The following is a 26,266-nucleotide window of genomic DNA, read 5'->3' as shown; positions in this document are numbered from 1 at the left end:
CAATAACTTTCCAGCTTCTAAATCTATGGGTAAGGCTGGTCGTCTACCCATACGAACCTGGACAAGATCTTCTGCACGGATATCCTTTTTTACATAGCGCTCAAGGGTACCTTTAGGAACACCAAATCGTTTTGCAACTCTTAAGTATCCCATTTCGTTTCTTCGAACTACATCCACAGCTTGTATCATGGCATTGTTGTCCCAGGTTTTCCTTTTGATGGGAGGCATCTAAAACAAAAAATATAGGGTTTAACCCAATACCTATAATAATTGCTCTTTTTAAGTACCACAATATGAGATATCTCATTTTGGGAACCCCAGCATATCTCATATTAGGAAGAACACAATTTTACAAAATGGATGCTTTTTTTTGTTTCAAAAGAAAACACAATGAAACTGCATTTACACCTTAAAACTGATCATATAAGTTACAAACTAAATATATATTAAGAGCTTTTAACGTAATAATAAAGTTGTTACATACAGTATTGTTCGAATTAATGTGAACACAAATGATAATTTGAAAAAATCAACATTTATTAGTCATAAGACAAAAAAAATAGAGAAATGAATACAATTTAAATTGTTTTAATAGAAAATGTGTCCCCCTTTGGCTTTTATAACTTCTTCAACACGTTTTGGCATGGAATCGACAAGTTTTTTACAGTTTTCTTTTATTTGCTGGTCTCGAAACCATGTATGGATTACAGCCTCAATTAGTTTTGTTTTTGTTGTGCAATCCATTTTACGAAGTCTAGCTTTTACAATAGCCCACAGATTTTCAATGGGATTAAGGTCCGGCGAGTTCCCTGGCCATTCAAGGCATGATATATTGTTGTCCTTGAAATATTTCTTCATGATCTTGGACACGTGGCATGGAGCCGAATCTTGTTGAAAAACTTCTTGACCGTTAGCATCAACTTTTCTTAGTTCAACTTCCAATCTTTGTTCTAGCAAGTCTCTGTATTTTTGCGAGTTCATCATCCCTTCAATTGGCACAAGGCATCCGGTACCTTTATAAGAAAAGCAGCCCCAAAACATCTTCTTTAATGGATGTTTAACAGCTTGATCAATATGAGCTGCCGTAATCTTTTCGTTGTCACTTTTTCTAACGAAACGAGATCGCTGTCCTTGTACCAAAAAATGGCTCTCATCTGAGAACAACACTTTTCTCCAATCTTCAACAGTCCAGCTCACATATTTCTTTGCCCAATCATATCGTTTTTTCATCATAGCAGCAGTCAGTAACTGTTTTTTTTGAGGTCTAATTGTTTTTCTTCCCCCTTCAATGAGTCGTTTTCGTACGGTGGAGTCATGAATAATAACTCCAGCGTGTGCTAAGTCTTGCTGAAGGTCTTGGCTGGTTTTCCTAGGGTTTAATTTACTTTCTCTAATTAAAAAAACTTCGTCCCTTGCTGTTGTCTTTCTTTTCCTTCCACATTTCCCTTTTCTGTTTACTTCAATCGTCCCAGTGTCCCTTTTCTGTTGCAAAATTTTGTTGACAGCTCCTAAACTTACACCACACTCCTTGGCAATATCTCTTTGAGTCATGGAGGTGTGTTCATTCAAAGTCACAATTTTAGTACGCTTTTTGGGAGTAATATCCATCTTCACAAATAAAAAGCAAATAAAGCCTTAGTTCACTCAAAATACAATAATTCGCAAAAACAACAAATGCAACGCGTCTGTACCTTGTTATATGCTATTACTTACTGACCAATTACTGACTGACAAAACAGTAAAACAAAATGGCCGCTCCTTTGACATAAAAGTATTGCCAACTGTGAAAAAAAGTTAAATTGTGAAAAATGTTGATGTGTTCACATTAATTCGAACAATACTGTACCTTGCCAACATTTGACGAAAAATATTTGGTTTTAACGATAATGTAATAAACCTACACGTACACGTTCTTCGATCGCTGGTGGCCGGCGCGTACTGGCAGACGTTTAGCGGCGGTGCTGTTTTGATTCGAGCGACACTAGCGCCAAATGGCTGACGTGAATAGTTTGACCAATACCTTGCTATCTCATATTAAGCGCCTATCTCATAATAGGCATCCTTATCTTACACAATAACTTAAATGTCAGAGGTATCAAATTTAGTTAAAACTTCTCTTCTTTCAGCATCAGTGTATATTAATTTGTTTTATTTATTAATCTTAATATCGTCGATCTAATTTTCCTTATCTTATTGTTTTTCAACCGGTGTACAATCTACATTTATAGGTGGTATCAATGAGATATCTACGGTATCCAACTTTTCAGGTGGCGCAAATTTCTTCACATCTGCATTTATTCTTTCGTGTTGCTTCTTAATTTTCAATTTAACCGCTGGTACCTTTCGTTCTGTCTGTTTAGTTTTTGCTTCTAATTTCTCTTTTTCTCTTTCTTCTTTTCTTTTTTTTTATATCTTCTTCTTTTTCCAATTTTACGCGGAGTTTTTCGCTTTCTATAGATCTCCATTTATCAGAAGTCAATACAAAAAGATTTCTCTTTATGTTTCTAACGTCTTTTCGTTGAGGTGATTTTGGCAATACAAGGACATCGGTTCATTTAATGGGAGTAAGTTTTGAACAGGGCAGTAGAATGTTTTTGTATCTTCACAGGTGGTGGATCAATATAAGTTTCTATTTTTTCAAACTCGGAACTTTGTTGTTCTGCGAATGTTTTCATGGGATGTGTAATTTGTTGAGACTAAACTCAAAATTTTGTATTGTCAGTCTTAACATCTATACTTCTTCTTTATGAGTTACATGTAAAACTTGTAGTGAATTCTCCGATAAACGATCGTCATTGCCATCATTGAAGTCTTCTGTTGTTACAATAACTTTCGAGGCAGGTGCAGGTATGCAAACAGAAAGCTCTTCTCTCAATTCTCCGCTTAAAATAACTGGCATGTTTTCAATATCCATTGCATTTAATGTCACATGAGCATCTTGTTGACGGGAAATATTGTCCTTGTTTAAATTTGTACTATCCTTTTGCACTTCCGTGAAAAAGTTCCAATTTTTTTTTCTGGTTTTAGCATACCTAGTTCAATTTGACTCACATTACTTGCTCCTATAATATTCCTAAAGTCTTCTTTGGTCATCACTTTTGGTTTTTCATTATTCGTTTATTATAAGGTTCTGTTTGTGGTATATTTGCCTTCCTAAGACATTTTGTATAATCCACGGCTTTCATATTCCACGGGCAGAGGCCTGTAGCTTTAAATCCATTGATAACTGTTGATGCCGTGATCGTGTTTTTGATAGTTTTGACCAGAAGCGGTAGAAATTGTTCTTAGTGAGAGCAACTGATGGGTTGTTTTGCCTCCACTCCAAAACAGTTTGCTGCCAACCAGATTTCAATGGCTTGAATGCTGACACATCAGCTGGCAGCAGTAATCTGCTACAATTGGGGTATAATGCAATGAAGATAATTTCCAATTTCTTGCATAGCTCACTTACAGCAAATGTTTAATGGGTCTTGTGACCATGGACAAACAATACTATGGGGAATTTTGTGTCTTTTTTGATCAAGTGAGAGTGTAATAGACTCTCGATGTAATCGTGAAAGACTTCGGCTTTCATCCACCCGCTGTCACTTAGCAGTATACCCCAATTTGACGGATCCTTCGACGTAATGTCAGCTGATATGCGCTTATTCGGAAAAATAACCATTGGAGGTGTGGGATCTCCGTCAGCACAACATGTGAAAATTACGGTCAAGGAAGTTTTGGCGCGCGTATTGTCTACCTCATAGAACTAAGATAATTATGAAAAAAAAATATGAAAATAGCGAAGCAATATGTCATTAACATATAAATTAACGACGTGTTAGTTCGCTTATACTCGCAAATCGTAACTTTGGAAAATTAATCATTTTTAAAAACAGCCTTTAGCTTTTTGAAATGAGTCACCCAATAAATGGTGAGTTTCCTTTAAAGGAATTTAAACATAATAATACCATTATATCCCCATTCATGGTAGATTATTAATATTAATTTAATTTGCATTCATCACTTTCACATTCCAACGCCAATCGTACCTCATCGTATTTGTTATATAATAGGTTTACCTTGCTCAATCGCAACTGCAACTCACTGACATCAGCTGGTCGCATCAGTGAAACATTTATCTAAATAGTTGGAAAATGCAGTCAATTGTCCCTTATAACTGGCTCGTTTTTTAAGTAATTTTGTAGCGTCCTTGATTGACTCTACACACTTTTTACTTGCTAATAGGAAATAAATCCCAATCACAATTAATTATAATAAATTAATTTATTGATCTCTTGATTATGATCAAATGACCCGGTGTACGAGTACGCGCGATTGCCTTGATAGATCGAAACGTACTGAATAATTATTATATTTAATCACTAATTTAGTTAATAAATTCGCTGATTCGCAAATAGGTTAATGTACGACTTGGTTCGTACATGCTCCCACACCGAAAAGTTGAAAAGTTAGTAGTGATGAGATGATAATATAAGGTGATTCCAATTTGTTCTTAACCTACATTTGTTAGTAAGAAAAATACAAATTAATGATCTAAATAGAATTAAATTTAAGACTATCGTCACCGATTACATAAACCGAGCGGAAGGTCGGTGACGTAAATTTGTTTTGCTTAGCTACGTTAGAATACGATATACGTTTAAATTCTTGTTTGCACGGAACTCTACAACTATCGATTTCAATACTTATATACCGCGGAACACCAGTAACGCACTTATCACTCGTACTACACACACACTGTTGGTCAATAACCGTTGTGGGAGGTGCCACCCGACACATTGACGGAAAAAGTTGCCCGGCTATTTCGGAATACAATGTGCCGTTGACAAAGAAAATAGTAATAAATCTTTAGGGCTAGGACCAAATACAAATTTTGAAGCAGGTTGGAAAAAGATTTAAATAATAAACCAACTAGTTGTTCAACAATAAGGTAGTTTAACTGATTCCGTGCGGAGGTATTTTTATCAAACTTTAGTGCCTGGCGTCAAACAAAAATTTCGTGATGCCTCTGGGGCACCAAGCGCCAGAGACTTTGATGATTCCCCTGGGGATTCATCCGCCATGAAACGTAACTTTTAGCTTTTTCTCGTGTTTCTCTTGTTAAAAAGGTCATTTGCCATTCAATATCGAACATAAACGGTCAGTAAATTCGTTCAGAGCGTTGAAAACTGATAATCTGTGTGTTTTTTTGGAAATGGAAGGTAAGTGACTATTTTTTATAAGGTGTTGTAAACCTTTTGGCATTATTTTATTATGGATTTATTTATTTAGGAGTGTTATTATAGAATACATATACTCATACCATTTGAGTTTTCAATGGGTGAAACTTATTTAAAAAATCGACAAAAGATAATTTCACGAGTACAGAAAAGACCCTGACAGAAGTAGAAGAGCGGGTTCCGTCAATTGTGGATTTGCATGGTTGCAAATATTTTGGACAATTCGTATCGAACGAATTGCTACGATTTAGTATAGATAAAAGATATGCAATTATCCAAAAAATTATAGAATTGCTGAAACAATAATTTACCTACATTATAATGTGTGGGGGTAGAGAGGATGAATAAGAGTAAAATGAAAGAAGGTTTAGTATTTAAAAAGATTTATTAATATTTTAGTTATTTGTCTACAACATAATACATAAATGTAAGGTTAATTATTATAATAATCAATGAGACTGTTTTTTCATTATCTAAGAACCTAATTTTTAATAAATAAGTAATAATTTTAATGAGATTGTATTGAGTCTTGAGACACACATTTACCTCAAAACGTATGGTTTTAAATCAAATGAATGGTTTTAATCAAATGGTATGGTCATAAAATCAAATGAAAAATATTTTTAATATTTATGATATTCCCGGAAACACGGGGTGATACACAATCCTGGGAATCCTGGGCAATCAGGACACCCATAAATAACCTGGTAATTTTTCTTTGCTTTTTTATAGCATATTCTACATCGTTTTCTACTAATCCTTCCGCCATGCTTTGGGAGTGGTGCTGGCAAATGTATTTTTTCGTTTGTATAATTACATTATATTGTTTGTTATAATTACTGTCATGTTCAGAGCTTAAAAACAAGACTTCTCGTTTATCCAACCATTTGGTAACAATAATATTTTTTCTATTGTGCATTATGCACGATTCCCCGGTTTTTAATTTATCATGCACTAAATTGGGATTTCCAGCGCGTTTTCGCCGAAGAGTCCCTGTTACAAAAGTGTTTTTGTTTAATAACTCCTCCGCTAACCCCACACTGGTATAAAAGTTGTCAATATATAGTGAATGCCCCTTATTTATATATTTTTCTAACAATAACATTACCACTTTTTTTACGTGGTTTCTGCCACCTACCAATTGATCCCCAGAACCAGCATAAAGGTGAATTTTTTGTATGATCCCATGCACGTCAGCTAATATATATAATTTAATGCCATAACGATGTCTTTTTCCTTTTAGATATTGGCGGAAGGAGAGACGACCTTTCCATAATATTAAAGATTCGTCAATCACGATGTTTTTTGACGGGTAATAAATAGAACACATTGATTGGTTAAATAAATCAATCAAAGTTTTTATTTTAAAAATGCTTCCTGGTCTTTCGTCGGTTTGGACGTTTAGTGCCCTTAAAATTAAATAAAATCTGTCTCTTGCCATAAATAAAGTTGGGCTAAGTCGCATCAAATAATTTGTTGACCAATAATCAGCCATTCTGTTTAATTTAACTGTACCCATAAACAATATTATGCCGATAAAAACTTTTAATTCAGATATTGTTAAATCTTTCCATTTAGCAAATCTAGCGCGAGAGGTATTTGCTTCGGTTTTTAATTTGTTGCCACATTTATTTGTACACTCTACAAGTAAGTTACAAAAATTCACATTACAAAACAAAAAGAAAAAATCTATACAATTTTTACCATCCATGTTATGGGGCGGTAATAGGCCTGGTGTACCCGTAAAAGGAATATTAGTCATACTGGTAGGATTACCAGGATACCAGTTAGTCCGTGCTTCTGGGTTATTTTGGTTTTCTAATGATTGCGTTGGCAATTCTTCTTCATAGTCACCTGCTTCGGCTTCTGGGTTATTTTCGTTTTCTAATGATTGCGTTATCAATTCTTCGTCATAGTCACCTGCTTCGGCTTCTGGGTATTCATTCACCCATTCGTCAATAATGTCGTCTACGTTATCTGTTAAAATACCGTAGAGATCAGCGTCACTTAAACCTACCACATCTTCTAAATCAATATTTTGGGGAGACATTATGCCAGACAACTCCGCAGACAAGGAATCCCAGTTTGACGGGCCAGGTTGAGGAGATGGTAGACTCGAAGCCATGTTCGTTAGAAACTGAAAAATAAATAAATATATATATATATATATATATATATATATATATATATATATATATATATATATATATATATATATATATATATATATATATATATATACACATTCGGCACATTCGGCATATTTTTGATGAACCGAAAATAGCCATTCGTATTCGGTTGAACCTACATTCGATATATATATATGAATTTTAACGAAATACCGTAAGATAAATAAAAAAATTACACCTGCATATTCTATTGTTAACATCGAATATCTAAAGAACTTATCCTTTTATTTACATTCAAGTTATTGGGCAATAAACAGGTATTGTTTTCAAACACCGACAAACGCTGTGTTAGAGCCAGATGGTAGAGTCGTTACAATGTTTTTATGATGTGCTATATAACTAAATGTTTGCTTTTGTTTCCCATTACTCAATATATATATATATACAGTAGAACATTGATTACTTAAACCTCAATAACGTAAAAACCTCTATAAATTCATAAAATTTTGTGTTCCCTTCCCCTCGGAGTCCAAAACCTCTTTTACTTAAAATTCGAACCCTCTATAACTTAAACGAATAATTTGGACATCGCGCCTCAGTAACTCAAAGTTGTATCGACGAAGACCTTTGTAACTTCAATTCAATCTATCCATGACTCATTTGAAATCAATTTGCAAATAAAAAAGGTTCCTGTAGACAAGTGTTATTACCTACTTACACGTGTTTACCAAATGGCTTCAAATTTAAACAATACACTAAGGTACAGTAACTTATTTGTATCATTAGCTTATTTAGCCTTCGTTCCGGGAGCATCCTTTTGCACATTGTGAGTGAAAATGAATTCAAAGCGAAAACTAAAACGATTATATCTATTAGCGAAGCAAGGAAAGCTGTAAACACTTCTTCTATAGAGAAATGCAGTAGGAACAGAGGATGATATTTTCCCTTATTTATTTAATATTGAAAATAAAATTGATGTAGAAAGTGTGAATTGTTTGAAACAAATAAAATATACCGGCTTTTTTATGTATAGTTCAAAATAAATAAACCTCATTTGCATTTAAATTTTAAACTAGCTCTTCCATCTCTACAATTCTTAAACAAAGTTCATAAACGGACCTCTGTAAGTAAAAATATAAACCAATAAAAACTCCTTAACTTAAACCCTTCATAAGTAAAAACCTCAATAACTCAAATTATTTAACTTCTCCCTTGGTCTTTATCTTATCGAGGTTCTACTGTATATATATCGGATACTGTATATATGGGATTTCTGGAGAATATAACGAAAATTATGGTAAGTATAATACCAAAATCTTACCTTTAATGCACGACACGTTGAGACTTTAGTGAAAGGCAATCTTTATTCTCGCAATGGCAAATCTCGGAGTTCAGGTAAACAGGATACAATCGTCACAAATGCAAATTCAAGAGTCCAATAACACAAGCCAATATCGTCACAAATGTAAAATCACGGAGTCCCAGTACACAAGCAAATGTCGTCGATAATATAGGTAGTATGGAGGTAAAGAGAGAACGTCTGTTTACTAAGGGTAGCAAGACAGAAGTGCGGGATGACAAACGGGATGCGCCGGCGCATACAATTATGAACGGTTCGTAGTTTCAAACAATAATAAACCTTAAATGCAAGCGCATACGGTACTTTGTAGACGAACGGCCGGCGAACAGCGAAAAAAAATGGCCGGGCAGAGCAGCGAACAATAGCGAAAACAAAAACAACAAACCCATTTGGAAAATGAACGTTATAACAAAAGCGTTTGATTTTTTTGAGGAGCGTTCCAGGAAGTAGACTATTTAAATTGACTTTGTAACAATCAATAAAAGATTCTAAGAAAACAAAGTAGACCGTTTATTCGATTTTGTGGTTTTATTAGTTTTCGTGTAGTAATAATTCAGAAATATATTCCAGCTATAAAGATAAGTTTGTTAAACTTAGATATAATATGATTGTATACATTTCTAAAAAAAACATACGCGAAACAAAAGTACCCAATAAATAATTGTTTGCTCGCAAACGAAAAAAACCGACTTCAATTACATAGACAAGTAATATAACGTAAGTAGAAGAATAAAATTCCACAAAACCTCTACGATTTTCGAAGTTTCCCTCGATTTCTCTAGGAAGCCATCATCAGATCCTATTTTCCTTACCATGGTACCACCGTGGAGGTATTCCCTTTTAAACAAAAAATAATCATCAAAATCGGTTCATAAACGACGAAGTTATCCGCGAACACATAAAAAAATATATATATACGGTCGAATTGAGAAACCTCCTCCTTTTTGAAGTCGGTTTAAAAAAGGTTGACAATCCCTAAAGTCTGCGAATTCACGATATTCCTTGAAACTAACACTGTAGGCATGATATGGGAGACAAATAGAGAAACTTTTGTTTACGGAATTTTTATGACAAATGTCGTTTTATCGGAGTTTCATAAGTTTCAATTTTGTATCCTCTCGGGCACCATACGCCATTCGCAAAAGATTTATATGGTGCCTGTGCGGCATCATCCGCACGGAAGCGGATTTCTAAAAAAACATACTCGAAAAAGTACCCAATAAAAAAAGGTTGACAATCCCTGAAGTCTGCGAATTCACGATATTCCTTGAAACTAACACTGTAGGCATGATATGGGAGACAAATAGAGACACTTTTGTTTACGGAATTTTTATGAAAAATGTCGTTTTATCGGAGTTTCATAAGTTTCAATTTTGTATCCTCTCGGGCACCATACGCCATTCGCAAAAGATTTATATGGTGCCTGTGCGGCATCATCCGCACGGAAGCGGATTTCTAAAAAAACATACTCGAAAAAGTACCCAATAAAAAAAGGTTGACAATCCCTGAAGTCTGCGAATTCACGATATTCCTTGAAACTAACACTGTAGGCATGATATGGGAGACAAATAGAGACACTTTTGTTTACGGAATTTTTATGAAAAATGTCGTTTTATCGGAGTTTCATAAGTTTCAATTTTGTATCCTCTCGGGCACCATACGCCATTCGCAAAAGATTTACATGGTGCCTGTGCGGCATCATCCGCACGGAATCAGTTAATTTCAATTTTTGCACTTACCCTCATGTAACAAAATATAAAAATAAGCCTACCTAGCTAACCCCAAAACCCATCACTTCAGAAGTTACCGTCTAAACAATTTCTAAGGTTGCTCAGTCGTAGAGAGAAGGTTCTTTACTTTAACATTTTCTAACATAAAAAAAAATATGATGAGTATAATGAGCTTAACGAGTATACCACCAGAATTCTAATAACCTTGTAAATAAGCATAGATCAAACTAAATAATGATAAAGTCTGTACCTCTTCTGCATTAATTCATTACCAATTACTTCAATTGTCAATTTGCTCTGGACATCCACCGGGTGTTAAGGTTTCAACAGGAAGTTTCGATGAGCAGGATCTCCAGCCCAAAGGTTTTACTTTAATACGGAGAGATGTTTCATTGCTCTGGTGATACACGGTAGACTCAGCTTCCAAAATATTGAAGAGATACCTTCTGGTGTTATTTAAATTCCAAATTCAAATATCCAGGCATCGATGATTGAAGTTTAACGAAAATGACAGAATGAAATCGAAATATAATTTTGAGTTCTGTTTGTAACTCATTTAAGTTCCATCTTAATTTCAAGTTATTTTTTCATATTTAAATTTTTCTACATCATGGTAACCCAAGTGTATTTTCTTCTAAAGTCATATTTCTATTAATTAGTTACGTAATATAATAAAATAAAACAAAAAAAAAAAACACAAAGAAAATAAAACCCAGAGTAGATTGCATATGTGAAATCTCTCGTTCCCACCATCCCCGAAATCAGATAAAAATCTATTTCATAATGAACAAAACAAAGGAAGCTGTAACAAAAGTAAATTACGAGTTAATATGACACCCATAAGCTATCACAAACCACAAAGGAAAAGGTCCCACCAAAATATCGAAATTACTCACCATTATTGTTGAGATAAAAAAAAAATTATTATTCCTCTACTTCAGAGACATAATTTTATAATGCAGGCGAACCTGGCCAACAAAACACGAAAACGTGAAATCTTTCCCTCGCCATTCCCAATCAGGGTCGAAGCGAAAATCCTTTAACCTGGCAGTGTTGCCACTCAAAATTAAAAATTTATTCAATACAGCAAACCGAAAGAAATCTATATAAATATTTTTTTTATTATTATTTATAAAAACAATTTAGACAAAAACCCTAAGCAATTAAATAAATATTTAAATATGAAACGATGTAAAAACAAAACCGTGCAAATACATAGCAACTCTCCAAGCACGCCATCTAGTGAGCCCGCAAGCTTCGCTAGATAAACCTCAATACCAGGATCTATAGGAATACTGCCGTTAGAACCAGATGTCGCTATGCACCATATTTTTACCATGTTACAGAGGGCGGCTGCCGCCGCCTGCGCCGACCGCCTGCCTGATGAATGTCGTGTGTGTTATCCGGGTTAGGCTGCAGTACCGCATTTTGAACAGGTTGTCCCTGTCGATGTACGGCAGCTGGTTTATGTCTCCGATGAGGACTACCTTCTGAGCTCCCGATAGTCGGGCGGCCATTACTATGGCTCCGAAGTGGTTCATGAGGGCCTCGTCCACCGTTAGGCGGTTGATTTTTGAGCCCTCGTTGAACCCATTAACTAGAACGGAGGCCATAGTGCGCACCTTTTGCTTGGCTTTGTTGCCGTAGTGGTGCGCCAGTTTTTCTTTTAAGTCTTTGGCCGCCTCGACTGTGGTCGTAATCACGACCTCCGTGTCCTCATCGAAGTCCCCGACTATGCGACTGGTCTTGCCGCATCCTGGTACCCCGTTTATCCACTCCAGTGATGGTAGTTCCCAGGGCACGGTTGGTAAGCCGTCCCGGTCGCCCGAGATGGTTTTTGCCATCCGTAGCATCCGGTCCCCCAGCATTACTTTCGTGCATCTGGCCACTACCACCACTGGGTCACCTTCAGGTCTTTCGCAGGTTTGTGGCTCCTCGTCATTCCCATCCGACTCGACTGCGTTCACGAAGCCTGCTGTGCTGTTATACGCTGCCATATACCTACCCGACATCTTGCCCTTGAGTATTTGTCGGGTTTCACTGTTGTATATGCCGCTTCGGCTTCCTCGAGTTCCACCTCCAGTAATCTTTGGTGATCGTACTGCTGGGCCTGCGTGATCTTTTTGCAGGTGGCCAGGCTTACCTCGCGGTTTGCCTTTATTATCGCCAGGTTCTTATTTCTCTTTTTCCCGATGTATTACGACTCACATCGACCTAGCGTTAAATTTGTTGTTTCAATTATATTAGTCCTTCTTATTTTCTTTTGTTTTGTACGAATTTTATCGAGTTTCTGTCATCAATTTGTCCTAAACTTTTGTTTTCATTAGATTAACGTGACTGAATACTCGTTCACACTGAACATTAGAATGGGGAATGTACAAGGTGTCTAATGCGAATTGTGATAGCTCCTTATACTCTTGGCATACGTGAAATTCACTCAAAAATTTTTCAACTAGTAAAGTCAAATCTAATTCATTGAATTTTCCTCGAATGTTTCTCCATTTATCATCGATTTTTTGGATTAATCTAATATTTTCTTTCGGTACTATTCTAGGTAGTTAACTCAATCAATGGAAATATCGAAGGAACAGACTCACGAAATTTTGATGATACAGCATTCTCAGAATGTAGTATGTGCAGTTTTGATAAAAGTGGGTCTCTCATGCGATAACGTTTTTTTATTTCTTTGGCACTGGTAACCAGGAAGTTACGACAATTACTAAAAAAATTGGTAAGTTCGGATTGGTCTCTTGAAATTTCCAAATTTTTAAGATCGTTCACTCACTGTGACGCCTAGGTACATTTGTTCGTTTCTTAAGAATTTCTCTTTATTTTCGTCATCGAAAATCGTTTTTTCATCGAATTTCATTTAAAAAACAGAGTAGCATGTCACGGTATAAACTTGGAATTTTGTCGGTTAGAGAAGTTATGACAACGCTTTCCGTATGAAATAATTTATTGAATTCTGTAAATTTATGTAAAACCCATGCAAGGAAACTGAAATATAATTTGATGACTGGATAATTTTTAGTGTGTTAAATATGATTTCTGTTAAAATAAGTTTAAAACTAAGCCATGTCTTTGTAAAGAACAGTTTCAATGCATTCCACTATTCGACTATTCTTTCCACAACTGCAAAGAGTGAGAGCCAAACGGGTTACTGTCTCTTAGAACTACTTTTGAATAAAGCGTATATTTCTTGAGCTAAATCGTCGCATCTTCTAGGTGGTTCTTTACAAGCTGCTGAGGCACAAAAGTGGGCAGAGTAATATACACATTTCATTATAATAATACCGTGACAGTGCTCCGGCTAGAGACTGAATTATTGCTAAATGTTGAAATAACTATGCGCGGCAATTTTAGGGATAGTTACATTAGAATTGTACTTACTAGTATCTTCTAAAGATGACAAAGCAAGTTTTAACATAGTTTTGTATCAAACATATAAGTTTTCAATGTTTCCCATTACATCGTCATTGAAATATGGTTCGGTTAACCCTTTAGACATATTAACACTTTAACAGCCGACCGTTATAAAGGCGGCTTTCCCTGGTACGCCGGCGTTTTTTGCCGATATTCTATGACTCATAAAATAAAAACTATCTGTGATATGTCTATTATTCTTTTTTTATATGTACTATTGTTCTTTATATTTTTAGGGATGAAATAAAAAACATTTGTAATAAAAAATAATATTTATGAAAAAAAATTAAGAAAAGAGGTCTAAAATCGAAAAAAAAAAAAACTCCAACATAAACAATCTTACATACTTGAGCTAATTATGTAACGTAATTTTTTTTTGTGTGGAATATTTTGAAGCAGGGATAGTAGCACAGGGGAACATTGAAGTCTGGGCAGTAATAAATGGTCTCTTTGCGCCCCCTTTTTCCGGTTTCTTTTTTTAAAATGTCGGCACACACTTTGCAAACTCGTGCGACTTTATCTTTCTTTTCCGAGCTTGGAATCCTCTCCATGAAGTGCCTGCCGACGAGCCTCGTGCTAGTCCCGACAGCATGTGGACCACGGGAGGGTCCTGCTTCAGCATCTGATGCAGTTTCCACCAGCTGTTCACCACAGTCCATCAGAAACTGCGAGAATCGCAGGCGGCGTCGTTGTTCTCTGGATTTATTGTATAAAATGTAAGCGTTTACCAGAGAACGCGCTACTAAATTGAAAAACATTTTTTTCCACCATTTCATACTTTTTCTATTTAACGAATAATAGGACACATATTGGTCATTGAGATCTACGCCAATTTTATAATGGTCATAGTCGAGGATGCAGTCTGGTTTCACCTTTTTGGTTACGCCCACACCTTTGACTTTTGCATCCACCTCTGTCCAGCTAGCTCCATGTTTCGTCGTGAGTATAAGTACATCACGCTTATCTCTCCATTTACAGGCAGTTAGATTTCCGCGGTGACAAAAAGCCATTTCATCTTTTTCCAAAGATTGTTGTCGCCAATCCTGTGGCAGACCACGACGATTTGCCATCACTGTGCCGACAGTGCGAGTTTTCTTCAGCCAAAGTAAGTCTGCAATTGTCGGACTCGTAAAAAAACGATCCATATAAATGGTGTGCCATTTACCAAAATATGGTTCACTCAATTCCGTGATAATAGTCTCGACAGATTTCGAGTCGCCGACATAGGGAACCATGCGTAGTATGTAGCCCGTTTCCGCGTCACAAAGCATGTACACTTTCATACCGTATTTATCGGGCTTATCTTTATTGTAAACTCTGAAGTGCACTCGACCCCTAAATCCACAAGTGCCCTCATCGATCGTCAAGTTTTCGTTGGGATAAAAACTGTTCTCACACAGAAAACACAGTTCATTGAAATACGGTCGGAGTTTGAAAAAAGCATCGTATTCGGGATCATTACGTGGTTTATAATTTGAGTTGTCGTTCAAATGAAGACAGCTGTAAATAGCTCTGAATCGGTTCCTATTCATGTGCTTTCTGGCAAATGAAGTTTCTATTATTTCACGAGTTGACCAGTAAGAATCGAAACTTTCTTTTTGAACGAGTGTCATATGAATCACTATGGAAAAAAAAGTTTTTAGTTCCTGTTTCGTGACAGGTTTCCATATATAAAGCATAGTGCCAGGTTTCAGGATACCTTGTCGCGTTTGTTTAGCCTTCATTTGAGCTGCATAACGATTTGTTTCAGTCTTGAGCAAGTTCCAAAAAGAATCAGGAAAAAAAATTGAGAAACAATCGAACAGTGACGAATTTTCATCAATCGGAGCTAATACGCGAGATATTTCTTGAAATACTGGATTTTCTGGCGGCTGCTCCGCTGCTTGGTATGACCATCCATTACCTTCATCCATTTCCCTGATAGAAGTTGTTGCATGTCTGCCGCCGCGACAGCGGGTGGTCGAGCGCGCTCCTGACCGAACGCGTCCGCCGCGCGATCTCGTTCTGCCACGAAGTGTAGGTCTCGAGCGACCCCGGCTCCGTCCCTGGTCTGGTTCAGATACGTTTTCTGACATGTCAGCATCATCATTTACTTCATCTTGGACCGATACCACCTCTTGTAAGTCTTGAATTACCTCTGGAGAGAGAAAACACTAATAAAAATCTATACGTCGCAAAAAGGGTATATTTGAATAAAAATACAATAATAAAATACAATAATTTACCTTCAATTTGAATTTCCGGGTCTTCCTCAATGTCTGAGTCAACATCATTTACCAAAGCATCAAGAATTTCTTTAGAATCGAGCCGGTAACTGCGCCGAGCGGAAGCCATTTCGCGCCAAAATGCAAGGACGTACTCTCACGTTAGTGGCGTGGGCGCACTGGCGACGCGCCGTGAAAGATCGCTTGTCCTGTCTCCACCCCGCACCTCCCGTCGGTGAATCATACATGTGTGCGTAGATAAAGAGTCATTCTACACCGGGGTTACACGCCATTCACGCACCGGGCACGTGGTATTTAAACAGACGATAGGAAAGTCAAAGCCGTACGGAGTACGTGATCGGCGTACCGAGTTGATCGACACTGCCCGTACACAGTACGTGATCGGCTGTTAAAGTGTTAATGATATTACTGTAAATCTCATTAATTTGAGACCAAAACCCATCCAAAACTTCCATTCTAGTTTCAATATATTGTTTATTTATTCGATCTTTAGGAGACTTTTTATAGTTACTTAAAGCCTTCGACATTCGATCATAAAGATTCATCTGAAGTTTAGTTAAATTCTCCGTTTCAAATTAATTTACTGTAATAAAAAAGTAAACAAACAATATTCCACTAAGACCCTTATAAAGTTTAAACGCGCAGAACAAATGCGAACAAAATTACAAGTGCCCAAACACACTAAGTTAATGACTACATAATTTTACAAGTGATTCAACAAGTAAAATATTTAACAAAATCGGCCATAGGTTCCCGTCTCAACCACATTTTTAAATTAAACTAATTACACTAAATTCAATTGTACTGTAGAACTAAGAACACCTTAGGCGCCACGTGTATCTTTTTGTCACACAGTGTCTGGAACACTGTGTATTCAAAAGTATACACATCTTTGTATTTAGTAAACGCGCCGTGTATCCTTTAGGAACACGTTTTCTATACATCTATTGTTACGGCCCTAGCCAGTCCAGCAGAGCCTCAGAGGTCGGGGCCCATCAGCGACCTCCCGGCGGACTGCCTAGGGTCGGGTACGGAATACCTATGGCGATCAGGATATGCGGCGTGAGCAATCAAATACAAAAAAGGGGTTGAAAATAAGAATGAAATTGCACTTACCTTCGAAAGGCAGCTAGGGTCTATTGAGGTCGAAGATCGCCAGGGAACGTGTGTAGGTCGTGTGGTGTGGTGTGACGTTGAGTGTAAATAGGTGTCCTGACGGTCCCCGAAAAGGAGGCCCCAGGCCCCCAGACTTCGACAGTAGTAGGCACCCCCGGTCACAGAATTGATTATAAAGAAATACACAAGCAGTTACAGTCACAAGCACAACAACAAATATTTACAGTTAAGTTATAAGCACAGCAATTAAAAAAGTAGCAGTAAAATAAGTAAGTAAGCAGTTAGTAAACCGCGAGGCACGCGCAAAACAATAATTCCAACAATGGGAACCGGCCGGCCGTCGAGAAGCGATACGGCCACACCGTGCAGAGCGAAGTCGAGACTAACGAAGCTAAGCGGTGCGGGCGACGGCGACGGCGGGGGGCCGTGCCACCTGGCGATATCACCGATGAAGCCCATACAGAAAAAAGCGTCGCTAACGCAGCGAAATGGTATTACAAAATCATAAGTAATAAATGGGCCGCCTACTAGATGTAAGAAACGACAGAGCCACGGTTAAACGCGGACCGCGAAACTAAACCCTAAGGCAATCGCTCTAAGGCGCGATTTGGCCTAAACATCTATTACACAAAAATGAAAGCCCTGGCCTGTCGCATTTTTCCGATGTAAATGGTCTGGGAATCGGTGATTTTACATAAACTTTATAGACTTTGGCAAGTAATCAATAAAATCATTTATGTTTTTTTGTTTTTTTTATTTTATTTTATTAACTATTTTTATTATGGCACTGGAAAAGACTAAATAGAAAAAATAAATAATTAAAGCAACTGTATTTGAAACAAAAAATTAGTCACAATCATTGACACTACTCTTACAAAAGGTCACTTCACAAACAGAACATTTTGTTACAACTTGGGAAGCTTTTCGTAGTTTTCCGTCGATGGTTTTTCTTTGTCGACCGTATTTCTTATAGCATTCAGAACAACAAGCTTTCTTTTTCACTTCACCTTTCATATTCGGGACCAGATAATATTTAGCACTGATCGAGCTAGGTGTAGCAGTCACTGATGGATTTTTCGAGCATACCTGTGATAACTTGTTCACGAAACTCTGTGATTGTAAGTTTATTTTTATAGGTACTAGCTGCCCGGACAGACTTCGTTCTGTCAATAGTAAATTTTTTTTTGTATTAACACCTTCCGTGGGCCTTAAGGAACATACAAAAAAATAAATTAGCCGAGCCATTCTCGAGTTATGCGCTTGACAACATTCATTTTTATTTATATAGATAGCTTCCGCCCGCAGCTTCGCCCGTGTGGATTTCGGACTTCAAAAATGGAGGAGGTTCTCAATTCGTAGGGATGTTTTTTAATATATGGTGCGTATGCAGGTGGTCCCATTGTCCAGTTAGGATCTGATGATGGGATCCTGGTGAAATCGCAGGAACTTCTTAAATATTATAGGCAAACCTATGACGATTTTGGTATTTTTATGTGTAACTTGTTTGTCTGTTTTTAAAAATACGATGATTAGGTATATCATATCATCGTCGAAACTCCCCAATAATGACTATGTTTCCCTATTACTTCGAGGCCAGTGTATCGACTTGGATAATTCTTATTATGTTTGAAAGAGTAAACATTGCAGCTGGTCCTATAGTAACCAGGTCAGGATGTGGTGATGGGAGCCTAGAGTAATTGAAATAACTCCTCGCATATTATAGACACATCCAGTGTTTTAGGTATAGATAAAGAAGTATATGTGATGACAAAGATATCTTACACATTGTTGATGATGAAGCTGTAAGGTAGGCACCGGATATTTAAAAGTGAATACTTTTTACTTGAAACGTTGTGTATAAGGAATATTTCTATTGAAATATTTCCTTATACACAACGTTCATTACTTCTGACGGATTGTTAGTAAACACAAACAGATTATTTTTACATGTCACCCTTGAAAGGGCAACATATAACTGGCCGTGAGAAAAACATTGATCAGTTAAATCTATTCCTGCAACTTTTAAAGTTTGGCCTTGTGCCTTATTAATAGTAATACCAAAGGCTAATTTGATTGGAAATTGCAGTCTTTTGAATTGGAAGGGTAATTCGGAGGGAATCATCGGTATTCTGGGAATTAAAACAGTATCACCAGTACCACAGCCAGTTAAAATAGTGCATTCGATTAGAAAGTTTTTTAATTTAACTATTTTGAGTCTCGTGCCATTACACAATTTTGGGGGATTTAAATTTCTAAGTAATATCACTGGTGAACCCACTTTTAATATTAACTTGTGTGGAGGAATTCCGGGAGGAACTAAAGAATTCAAAAATTCAGTTGGATAATGTACTGCCTCTGCGGTATCCAAAACTGTATCAACTGAATAGTATATCTGTGATGGTGCTTCAAACTTGGAAATAATTAAATGATTAATTTTATCAACCTGTTCATTAGTAGGTGCCAATATAGCCCTTTCCTTAAACCAACATAAAGTCTTTGTAGTTATATTAGTAATATCGGGATATACGGTCTCAACCAATTCTTCCACATTTTGAACCAAAGCACATAGGTTACTAAGATTGATTTTAACATTTCAGGATTGAAATGCACCATTACCTATTTGAAGTAAGTTATTTGAAAATTGTTTATTGTCTTCACTGGAGGACAAAATTCTCATATTTGTATTAAGTTCACATTTTGTAATATGTGGCCAAAGATAAGATCTTTTGAGTGATGCATTGACTTCGTCAGCTCTAGTCCCCCTTGCTATGACTGGCAAAATTTGACGAAAGTCTCCAGAAAACAAAACGGTGCAGCCACCCATTGGGCAATTTCTGTTGCGTAAATCGCGCATTGTCCTGTCTAATGCCTCAACTGATGCTTTATGGGACATGGAAGCTTCGTCCCAAATAATCAAGCTACAATCCTGCATTAATTTACCTGTTTTACTCTGTTTTGAGATGTTACAAACGCTAGAGACGTCGTCACTGCAAATTTTTAAAGGTAGTTTGAAAGTGGAATGTGCAGTTCGCCCGCCTTTCAAAAGTGTGGCTGCAATACCGGACGACGCCACGGCAAGAGCAATTTTTCTGTCAAACCTTACTTTTGCTAATAATAAATTAATTATAAATGTTTTACCCGTGCCCCCGGGTGCATCTAGAAAGAACATTTTCCCTTCATTACTATTAACTGATGACAATATTTGGTCGTAAACAATTTTTTGTTCTGGATTTAAGCGATGTTCATCTTGAATTGTCTGTAAGAGTTGGGTGTAATCATAGTCAGTCTCTCGTAAATCCTCGATGTTGTTCATTGCATAAAGATTTGAATTTAACGGCAAGTTAAAACCAAAATCTTTTATACTTTTACCTGATAGAGATTCGACCTCTTTATTTAATTCATTTAAAGCTTCATCAAAAATATTTTGGTCGTACTCTAAATCATCTGATGACAGTTCTTGTCGTCTGCGTTGCAGTATATCTTCGGACATACTTTCCTGATAGTTTTGCCAAAGAAGATGCGGGTCCGTGATTTGGCAGAACGATATCATAATGGCAAAAAGGCACCTAAGTGATTTTGGTGAACAGCATATGGCTGCTTCAGAGAGCGTACTCTCCCAGTGACTGTCATCTTCGAGGAGGCCCATAGCTTTGTAAGCCCCTTGGAATGTGTCGTAAGTTACACCTTCAAAAGTGCGGAGACTTCTAAACGAAGTAGGGCCTTTTATAACGTGGAGTAACAACCGCAAATGAAAACATTCTGCATTATTAGGGTGTACCACGTACACCCTTCCAAGAGCATCTGTTTTTCTCACGCCAGGGTACCCGAGAACTACCGCCCCCTGCTTTCGTCGTTGGAATTTTTTCGTATTTTGATTCCAGGTATAATAGGCAGGCACCTTGTCGTAGGTCAGAGTTTTTGCGAAGTCGTCCTCTGCACATAGTTTGAAAAACGCTGTTAAAGTAGTATCTCTTGGATTATTCACAATGTCATTTACATTATTTTCAGTGAAATACACCCGCTGTCCGTTTTCTAAATGAACAGCGAGGTGTGTGACAGTTGGTGCTCTTTCATGAATGTTGAAGGACATAATCCGCCATAGTGCTTCAGAACTACAAATGTAGCGGCCAGATTGAAATTGTTCTACTTCATTTGTAGAATGTAAACTAAACGTAGCCTGGTCACTTCCTTTATTGATGTATTTAGTGACATATTTTATTGATTTCACGGAACTGCAAAGTTCTACATTAACATGCGCCTCGAAAATTTTTAATAATAGTTTATTGTTAGGCACTACCCATCTGTTATCAATTTCGTAATTACGAATAGCAGCCTTGCGTCCTCCTTCCTCTGGTGATAATCTTCTATACTTTGGATAGCCATCATCACCAGTTGAAGTTTGACTCTGATATGGTTTTGGGAATTTTTTTGAACATTTTCCCTCATGCATGCATGGCGAGTTAGGGTTTAAAGCTCCACAGGGTCCGTGAATCATGTTCCTTACCACGATGTCATACAATGTTGGGTCTTCGTCTTGGTCTGGTGATTCTGCCGTTATAACTGTGTCAATTTGGTCGGGCCTGATTTTATTTGTCAGCCACAAAAGCAAATGTATATGTGGCAGCCCACGTTTTTGCCACTCCACCGTATACATGTGACAGCGTGTCGGACCAAATACGTTTACCTTATTTATTAAGTGTAATAGTTTTTGTACTTTTAAATGAAACACACGATTTAAAATGTCATATCGGTCTTGAGGTGTTGCGGTGGAATGCAGATTATCTTTTATTTCTTTCCAATTAGGATTACAGGTCATAGTAATGAAGAGGTCAGGTTTCCCGTAATTCCTGACATAGGTCATGGCATCTTGAGTTTTTTCGTGTAAGTATCTTGGTCCGCCAGTAAAAGATGACGGTAATATTACCAGCTGCCCAATATTGTTTGTCGTGTGTTCATTAGAATGTAAAGCATCCTGTAAGTGTATATAATTTTCTGCGCGTAATTGTGTTTGGTTATTTCGTATAAAAGCTAAACGTTCTGATTCTAGTTTAGCATACTGATCTACAACATATTGATTCAGTAACATTCCGTACCTTAGTAAAACATTATAATGATTATGGCGTTCCATTAAACGATAGCAATAATAATTCATACATGAAACTTTCTTCTGTACTCTGTCTCCTGTAGAAGGATTAACTTGGGGAATATCAATTGTGTATCCGTCTTCACCTCGACAAAACATCAATGGATATTGAAGACTGTCATATGAACGATGTAGTTCGGAAATTTTGTGGAGATTTTCGTCGCGGCTTCGAAGAACGATATCCCTTTTGTGAAATTGTTGTCCAGCAATGACAACTGCTACTTCACTGGTAGAAGGAGCATTATACCGTCCACGGTGTTCACCGTCAGGTACCCTGCTGGCATGAATTACTACATTGTAATCTGGGACATCGAGAGAGATACTTTCCATTGCAGTTTTAAAAGATTGTACGTATCTATTATGCAAATGCAACATGTTTTGCAATGACCTGACTATAGAGTTATCAAGTGGTGTTCTTGAATTACTATTACTAATATTAAATCGAGTCGTTGCTTGAACTTCAGGATCGGAAATAAAATATATCTGCAAAAACTTATGGTCGTCAGGAACTTGTGGAAGAAGACTACCTGCAAGGTGGTAAACCTGGCCCTGGACTTTAAATGTTGGCATGAAGCCGTTTTCAACTACTCGTTGACTTTTGAATGAAGTCATCTGGAACGCATTATTATACCGCCGAATATGACGCATAAATTCTGTATGCTTTGGATGACTTTCATCAAGTAGAGAATTTAAAGGTTCAGGTGGAGCACCTATTTCATCTAATTTTACCTTACCATTTGAACAACATAAACCTTTTGACTCATCTTTCCATCTCAGTGCCGAACAGTATTGACAAACAATGGAAGGAGAACCTATACAAACGATACGATAATTTTGATAATCAATTGTTGTACTGTAATTCATTGCCGAGTACTCTTTATTGGACCATCTATTATTATTTTGTGTTCCATTAGTTGGCATATTATTCCTAAAATTTATGTGCCGAATACGATCGTTTTGTAGTCGGAGTTGTCTTCTCTCAGATGTTTCAGTTTCCATTAAAGCATTGTGTCTATCACGATCTAAAGATAAACGTAGGTTACGTTCAGCAGAGGATTCGCGTAGCCTCTGAGAAACATGTCTTTCGCGATCCAACGACAAACGTAAATCACGTTCCGCCGAGGATTCGCGCAGTCTTTGCGAAACATACCTTTCACGGTCCAACGACAAACGTACGTTACGTTCAGCAGAGGATTCGCGCAGTCTTTGTGAAACATGTCTTTCACGGTCCAACGACAAACGTACGTTACGTTCAGCAGAGGATTCACGCAGTCTTTGTGAAACATGTCTTTCACGATCTAACGACAAACGTACATCACGTTCCGCCGAGGATTCGCGCAGTCTTTGCGAAACATACCTTTCACGATCCAACGACAAACGTACGTTACGTTCAGCAGAGGATTCGCGCAGTCTTTGTAAAACATGTCTTTCACGGTCCAACGACAAACGTACGTTACGTTCAGCAGAGGATTCACGCAGTTTTTGTGAAACATGTCTTTCACGATCCAACGACAAACGTAAATCACGTTCTGCCGAGGATTCACGCAGTCTTTGCGAAACATACCTTTCACGGTCCAACGACAAACGTACGTTACGTTCAGCAGAGGATTCGCGCAGTCTTTGTGAAACATGTCTTTCACGATCCAACGACAAACGTGCGTTACGTTCCGCAGAAGACTCTCGCAGTCTTTGCGAAATATGTCTTTCACGGTCCAATGATAAACGCAGTTCTCTCTCTTCATTATTTTCACTATTCCGATTCAAACGAAGTCTTTTAGCAGCAGACGTACTGCGTCCTATATTTGGCCTTCTTCTCGGCATGATTATCTACCTAAGTTTAATAAGAAATTGAATAAAGAGGTACTTAATAGAAACAGTTTAATGAATCTAAATAATATTTATTTACAACAACTTCCCTACAACACCCAAGTAACAAAAAAGTAATATACATGAACTTAAATAGACTCACGAAAATTATTTACAAAAATCTATTTATAACAACTAAGTACGGAAAAGTAAAGTACTTGGTTATTTAAAAAGTAACGAAAGAACCAAACGAAAAGAAGAAAGTAAACTGAAAGGTTTCTTACACCACCTACTAAGTATGAAAATAATTAATTAAGGAATATACATGAACTTAAATAGACTCACGAAAATTATTTACAAAAATCTATTTATAGCAACCAAGTACGGAAAAGTAAGGTACTTGGTTATTTAAAAAGTAACGAAATAACCAAACGAAAAGAAGAAAGTAAACTGAAAGGTTTCTTACACCACCTACTAAGTATGAAAATAATTAATTAAAACTAACAATAGCATAATAATAGGAACCAATAGCAAGATTTAATGCCGAACAGCAATACCCGTAGTAAGCCGATGACAGTCGATATACGCAATGCGTTCAGTTGCTACCAAAGTCTGTTTACTGTGGCGGATCGCGCGCTACATCGCCCGGTTTATATAGCTTGAGCAGGCGGTCGAGCGATGCGGGGCAGAGGGGATGGACTCGCCGTAGGCATCTCAATGCTCGCCAAGCATTAAAAATGTTTCGCTACTAATTACTTCTAACAACGATATCTCAAAAACTATTCATCTGATTGATTTAGTGTAAAGAGCAATTTTAATCTGCATTAAATGACTAAGCTAACTAACATATTCATTTGGATAAGGATTAATACCGAACTAAAGAAAATAGCTTTGAAAATAACGTAATGTTTTTAATTAAAAATGTTAACATAAAAGTGGTTATTGTAAGTCAACCGTAAGAGATAGAGATATGCTATCGCGGACTTTTTTGTAGCATTTTTATAGATTTTGAATTCTCTAGTACATTACTTAACTGTATCTTTGCTAGTTTACGCGGCGTTCGCGTGGAAAGTTCCCATTTGGCGAGATTTTTTGCGACCTCTTCAACATTTGTCGCCGTATTTCAGCTAATTTACATAAAAGCATAATAAATTATATACCTAAACCTTCCTCAAGAATTACTCTTTCTATTGTTGAAAACCGTATAAAAATCCGTTCAGTAGTTTTCGAGTTTATCGCGTTCAGACAGACAGGAGGACAGACAGGAGGACAGAAAGACGCGGCCGGGGGACTTATTTTTATAATAAGTATAGATACTGGTTATACAAGAAATTTGCGTTCACTAAGCTGGTGCTGGTGGCCCATATAATTTCAAACATCAGTTTCCGATACCATTTGGTGCATCTACGCTTGGTCGCTTGGCGTGGCAGGTTTTAGGTTTTTCTGATGTAATTCTGATGTTATCATCTCTATCAAGAAAATCTTTTATCTCTTTGATCCTTTTTATCCCTTTTTTTACTGTTCTTTGTTTTCACCTCAGTCTGCCTTTAAGTCCCAAGCAAGAGTAACCAAGATTAGTCTTTAATTTTGTATTTTGTCACAATATCATTGTTTATTACAGTCTTCAAAAGATATTTTTCAGATTTAAATTCAGCTGTAGAGTATTGATCTGATAACGATTGCTTTAAAACGTAGTTTTCGAATATCGCCTTTTTTACCCTTTTTTTATCAGGACTAGGAATATTTGGGATGGTTCCTTGCATAAACTTTTCTGTCTTTGGTGTTGTTGCTTTTTCGGTTACTGGATTCGGGTTTTCACCTAAAGTTCGGATGTTTTCAAATTCATTTTCAGTCTTTTTTAATGATTCTTTTAGGTTTTCTATTTGTTTTTTGTAGCGATATAAGGTTTTCTTTTGAGCTCTTATAATTTTTGACATTCGTTCAATTGCTAATTTTAAATTCAAATTTTCTTTTGACAAAAGGTAACCGAACTTTGCGTTTTTATTTTTGGTCAATTTTAGGTTCTTCGGTTTGGTTAATATTTGGTTCTATTTTTTGTTTCTGTTTCGCCTGTCTCTATTTTTTGCGCTGTTGTTTTTGCTTGAATTCTGG

The 26,266-nt window shown here is 36.9% G+C and overlaps 2 protein-coding genes across 2 annotated transcripts; both read right to left on the bottom strand.

Moving 5' to 3' along the window:
- Positions 1-13,598: 13,598 nt before the first annotated feature.
- On the bottom strand, positions 13,599-16,198 carry LOC123665892 (piggyBac transposable element-derived protein 4-like). The gene is made up of 3 exons (XM_045600122.1): positions 16,090-16,198; positions 14,358-16,001; positions 13,599-13,684 (listed from the first exon to the last, which is right to left on the bottom strand). The coding sequence occupies exons 1-3, from the start codon at positions 16,196-16,198 to the stop codon at positions 13,599-13,601; spliced, it is 1,839 nt and encodes a 612-aa protein (XP_045456078.1).
- A 686-nt stretch (positions 16,199-16,884) lies between these two features.
- Positions 16,885-26,091, bottom strand: LOC123665891. Its single transcript, XM_045600121.1, has 5 exons — positions 25,873-26,091; positions 21,937-22,960; positions 19,949-21,753; positions 19,484-19,681; positions 16,885-16,947 (listed from the first exon to the last, which is right to left on the bottom strand). Exons 1-5 carry the CDS (start codon positions 26,089-26,091, stop codon positions 16,885-16,887), a joined length of 3,309 nt encoding a protein of 1,102 aa, XP_045456077.1.
- Between the last annotated feature and the right edge of the window lie 175 nt (positions 26,092-26,266).

The sequence above is a fragment of the Melitaea cinxia genome, chromosome 25, assembly GCF_905220565.1.
Source record: "Melitaea cinxia chromosome 25, ilMelCinx1.1, whole genome shotgun sequence".
Classification (NCBI taxonomy): domain Eukaryota; kingdom Metazoa; phylum Arthropoda; class Insecta; order Lepidoptera; family Nymphalidae; genus Melitaea; species Melitaea cinxia.
The sequence above is the reverse complement of the archived record's forward strand: the minus strand, read 5'-3'. Positions and strand labels throughout refer to the sequence as shown.

Coding starts and splice junctions, on each gene's coding strand:
- LOC123665892 (XM_045600122.1), bottom strand. CDS start 16,198: ATGGCTTCCGCTCGGCGCAGTTACCGGCTCGATTCTAAAGAAATTCTT. Junction 16,002..16,089: donor CCCGGAAATTCAAATTGAAG/GTAAATTATTGT, acceptor TTCTCTCTCCAG/AGGTAATTCAAGACTTACAA. Junction 13,685..14,357: donor CGCACGAGTTTGCAAAGTGT/GTGCCGACATTT, acceptor TTTGTGCCTCAG/CAGCTTGTAAAGAACCACCT.
- LOC123665891 (XM_045600121.1), bottom strand. CDS start 26,091: ATGTCAAAAATTATAAGAGCTCAAAAGAAAACCTTATATCGCTACAAA. Junction 21,754..21,936: donor CCGATATGACATTTTAAATC/GTGTGTTTCATT, acceptor TTATAACGGCAG/AATCACCAGACCAAGACGAA. Junction 19,682..19,948: donor GGGGGACTAGAGCTGACGAA/GTCAATGCATCA, acceptor TGTTGGTTTAAG/GAAAGGGCTATATTGGCACC.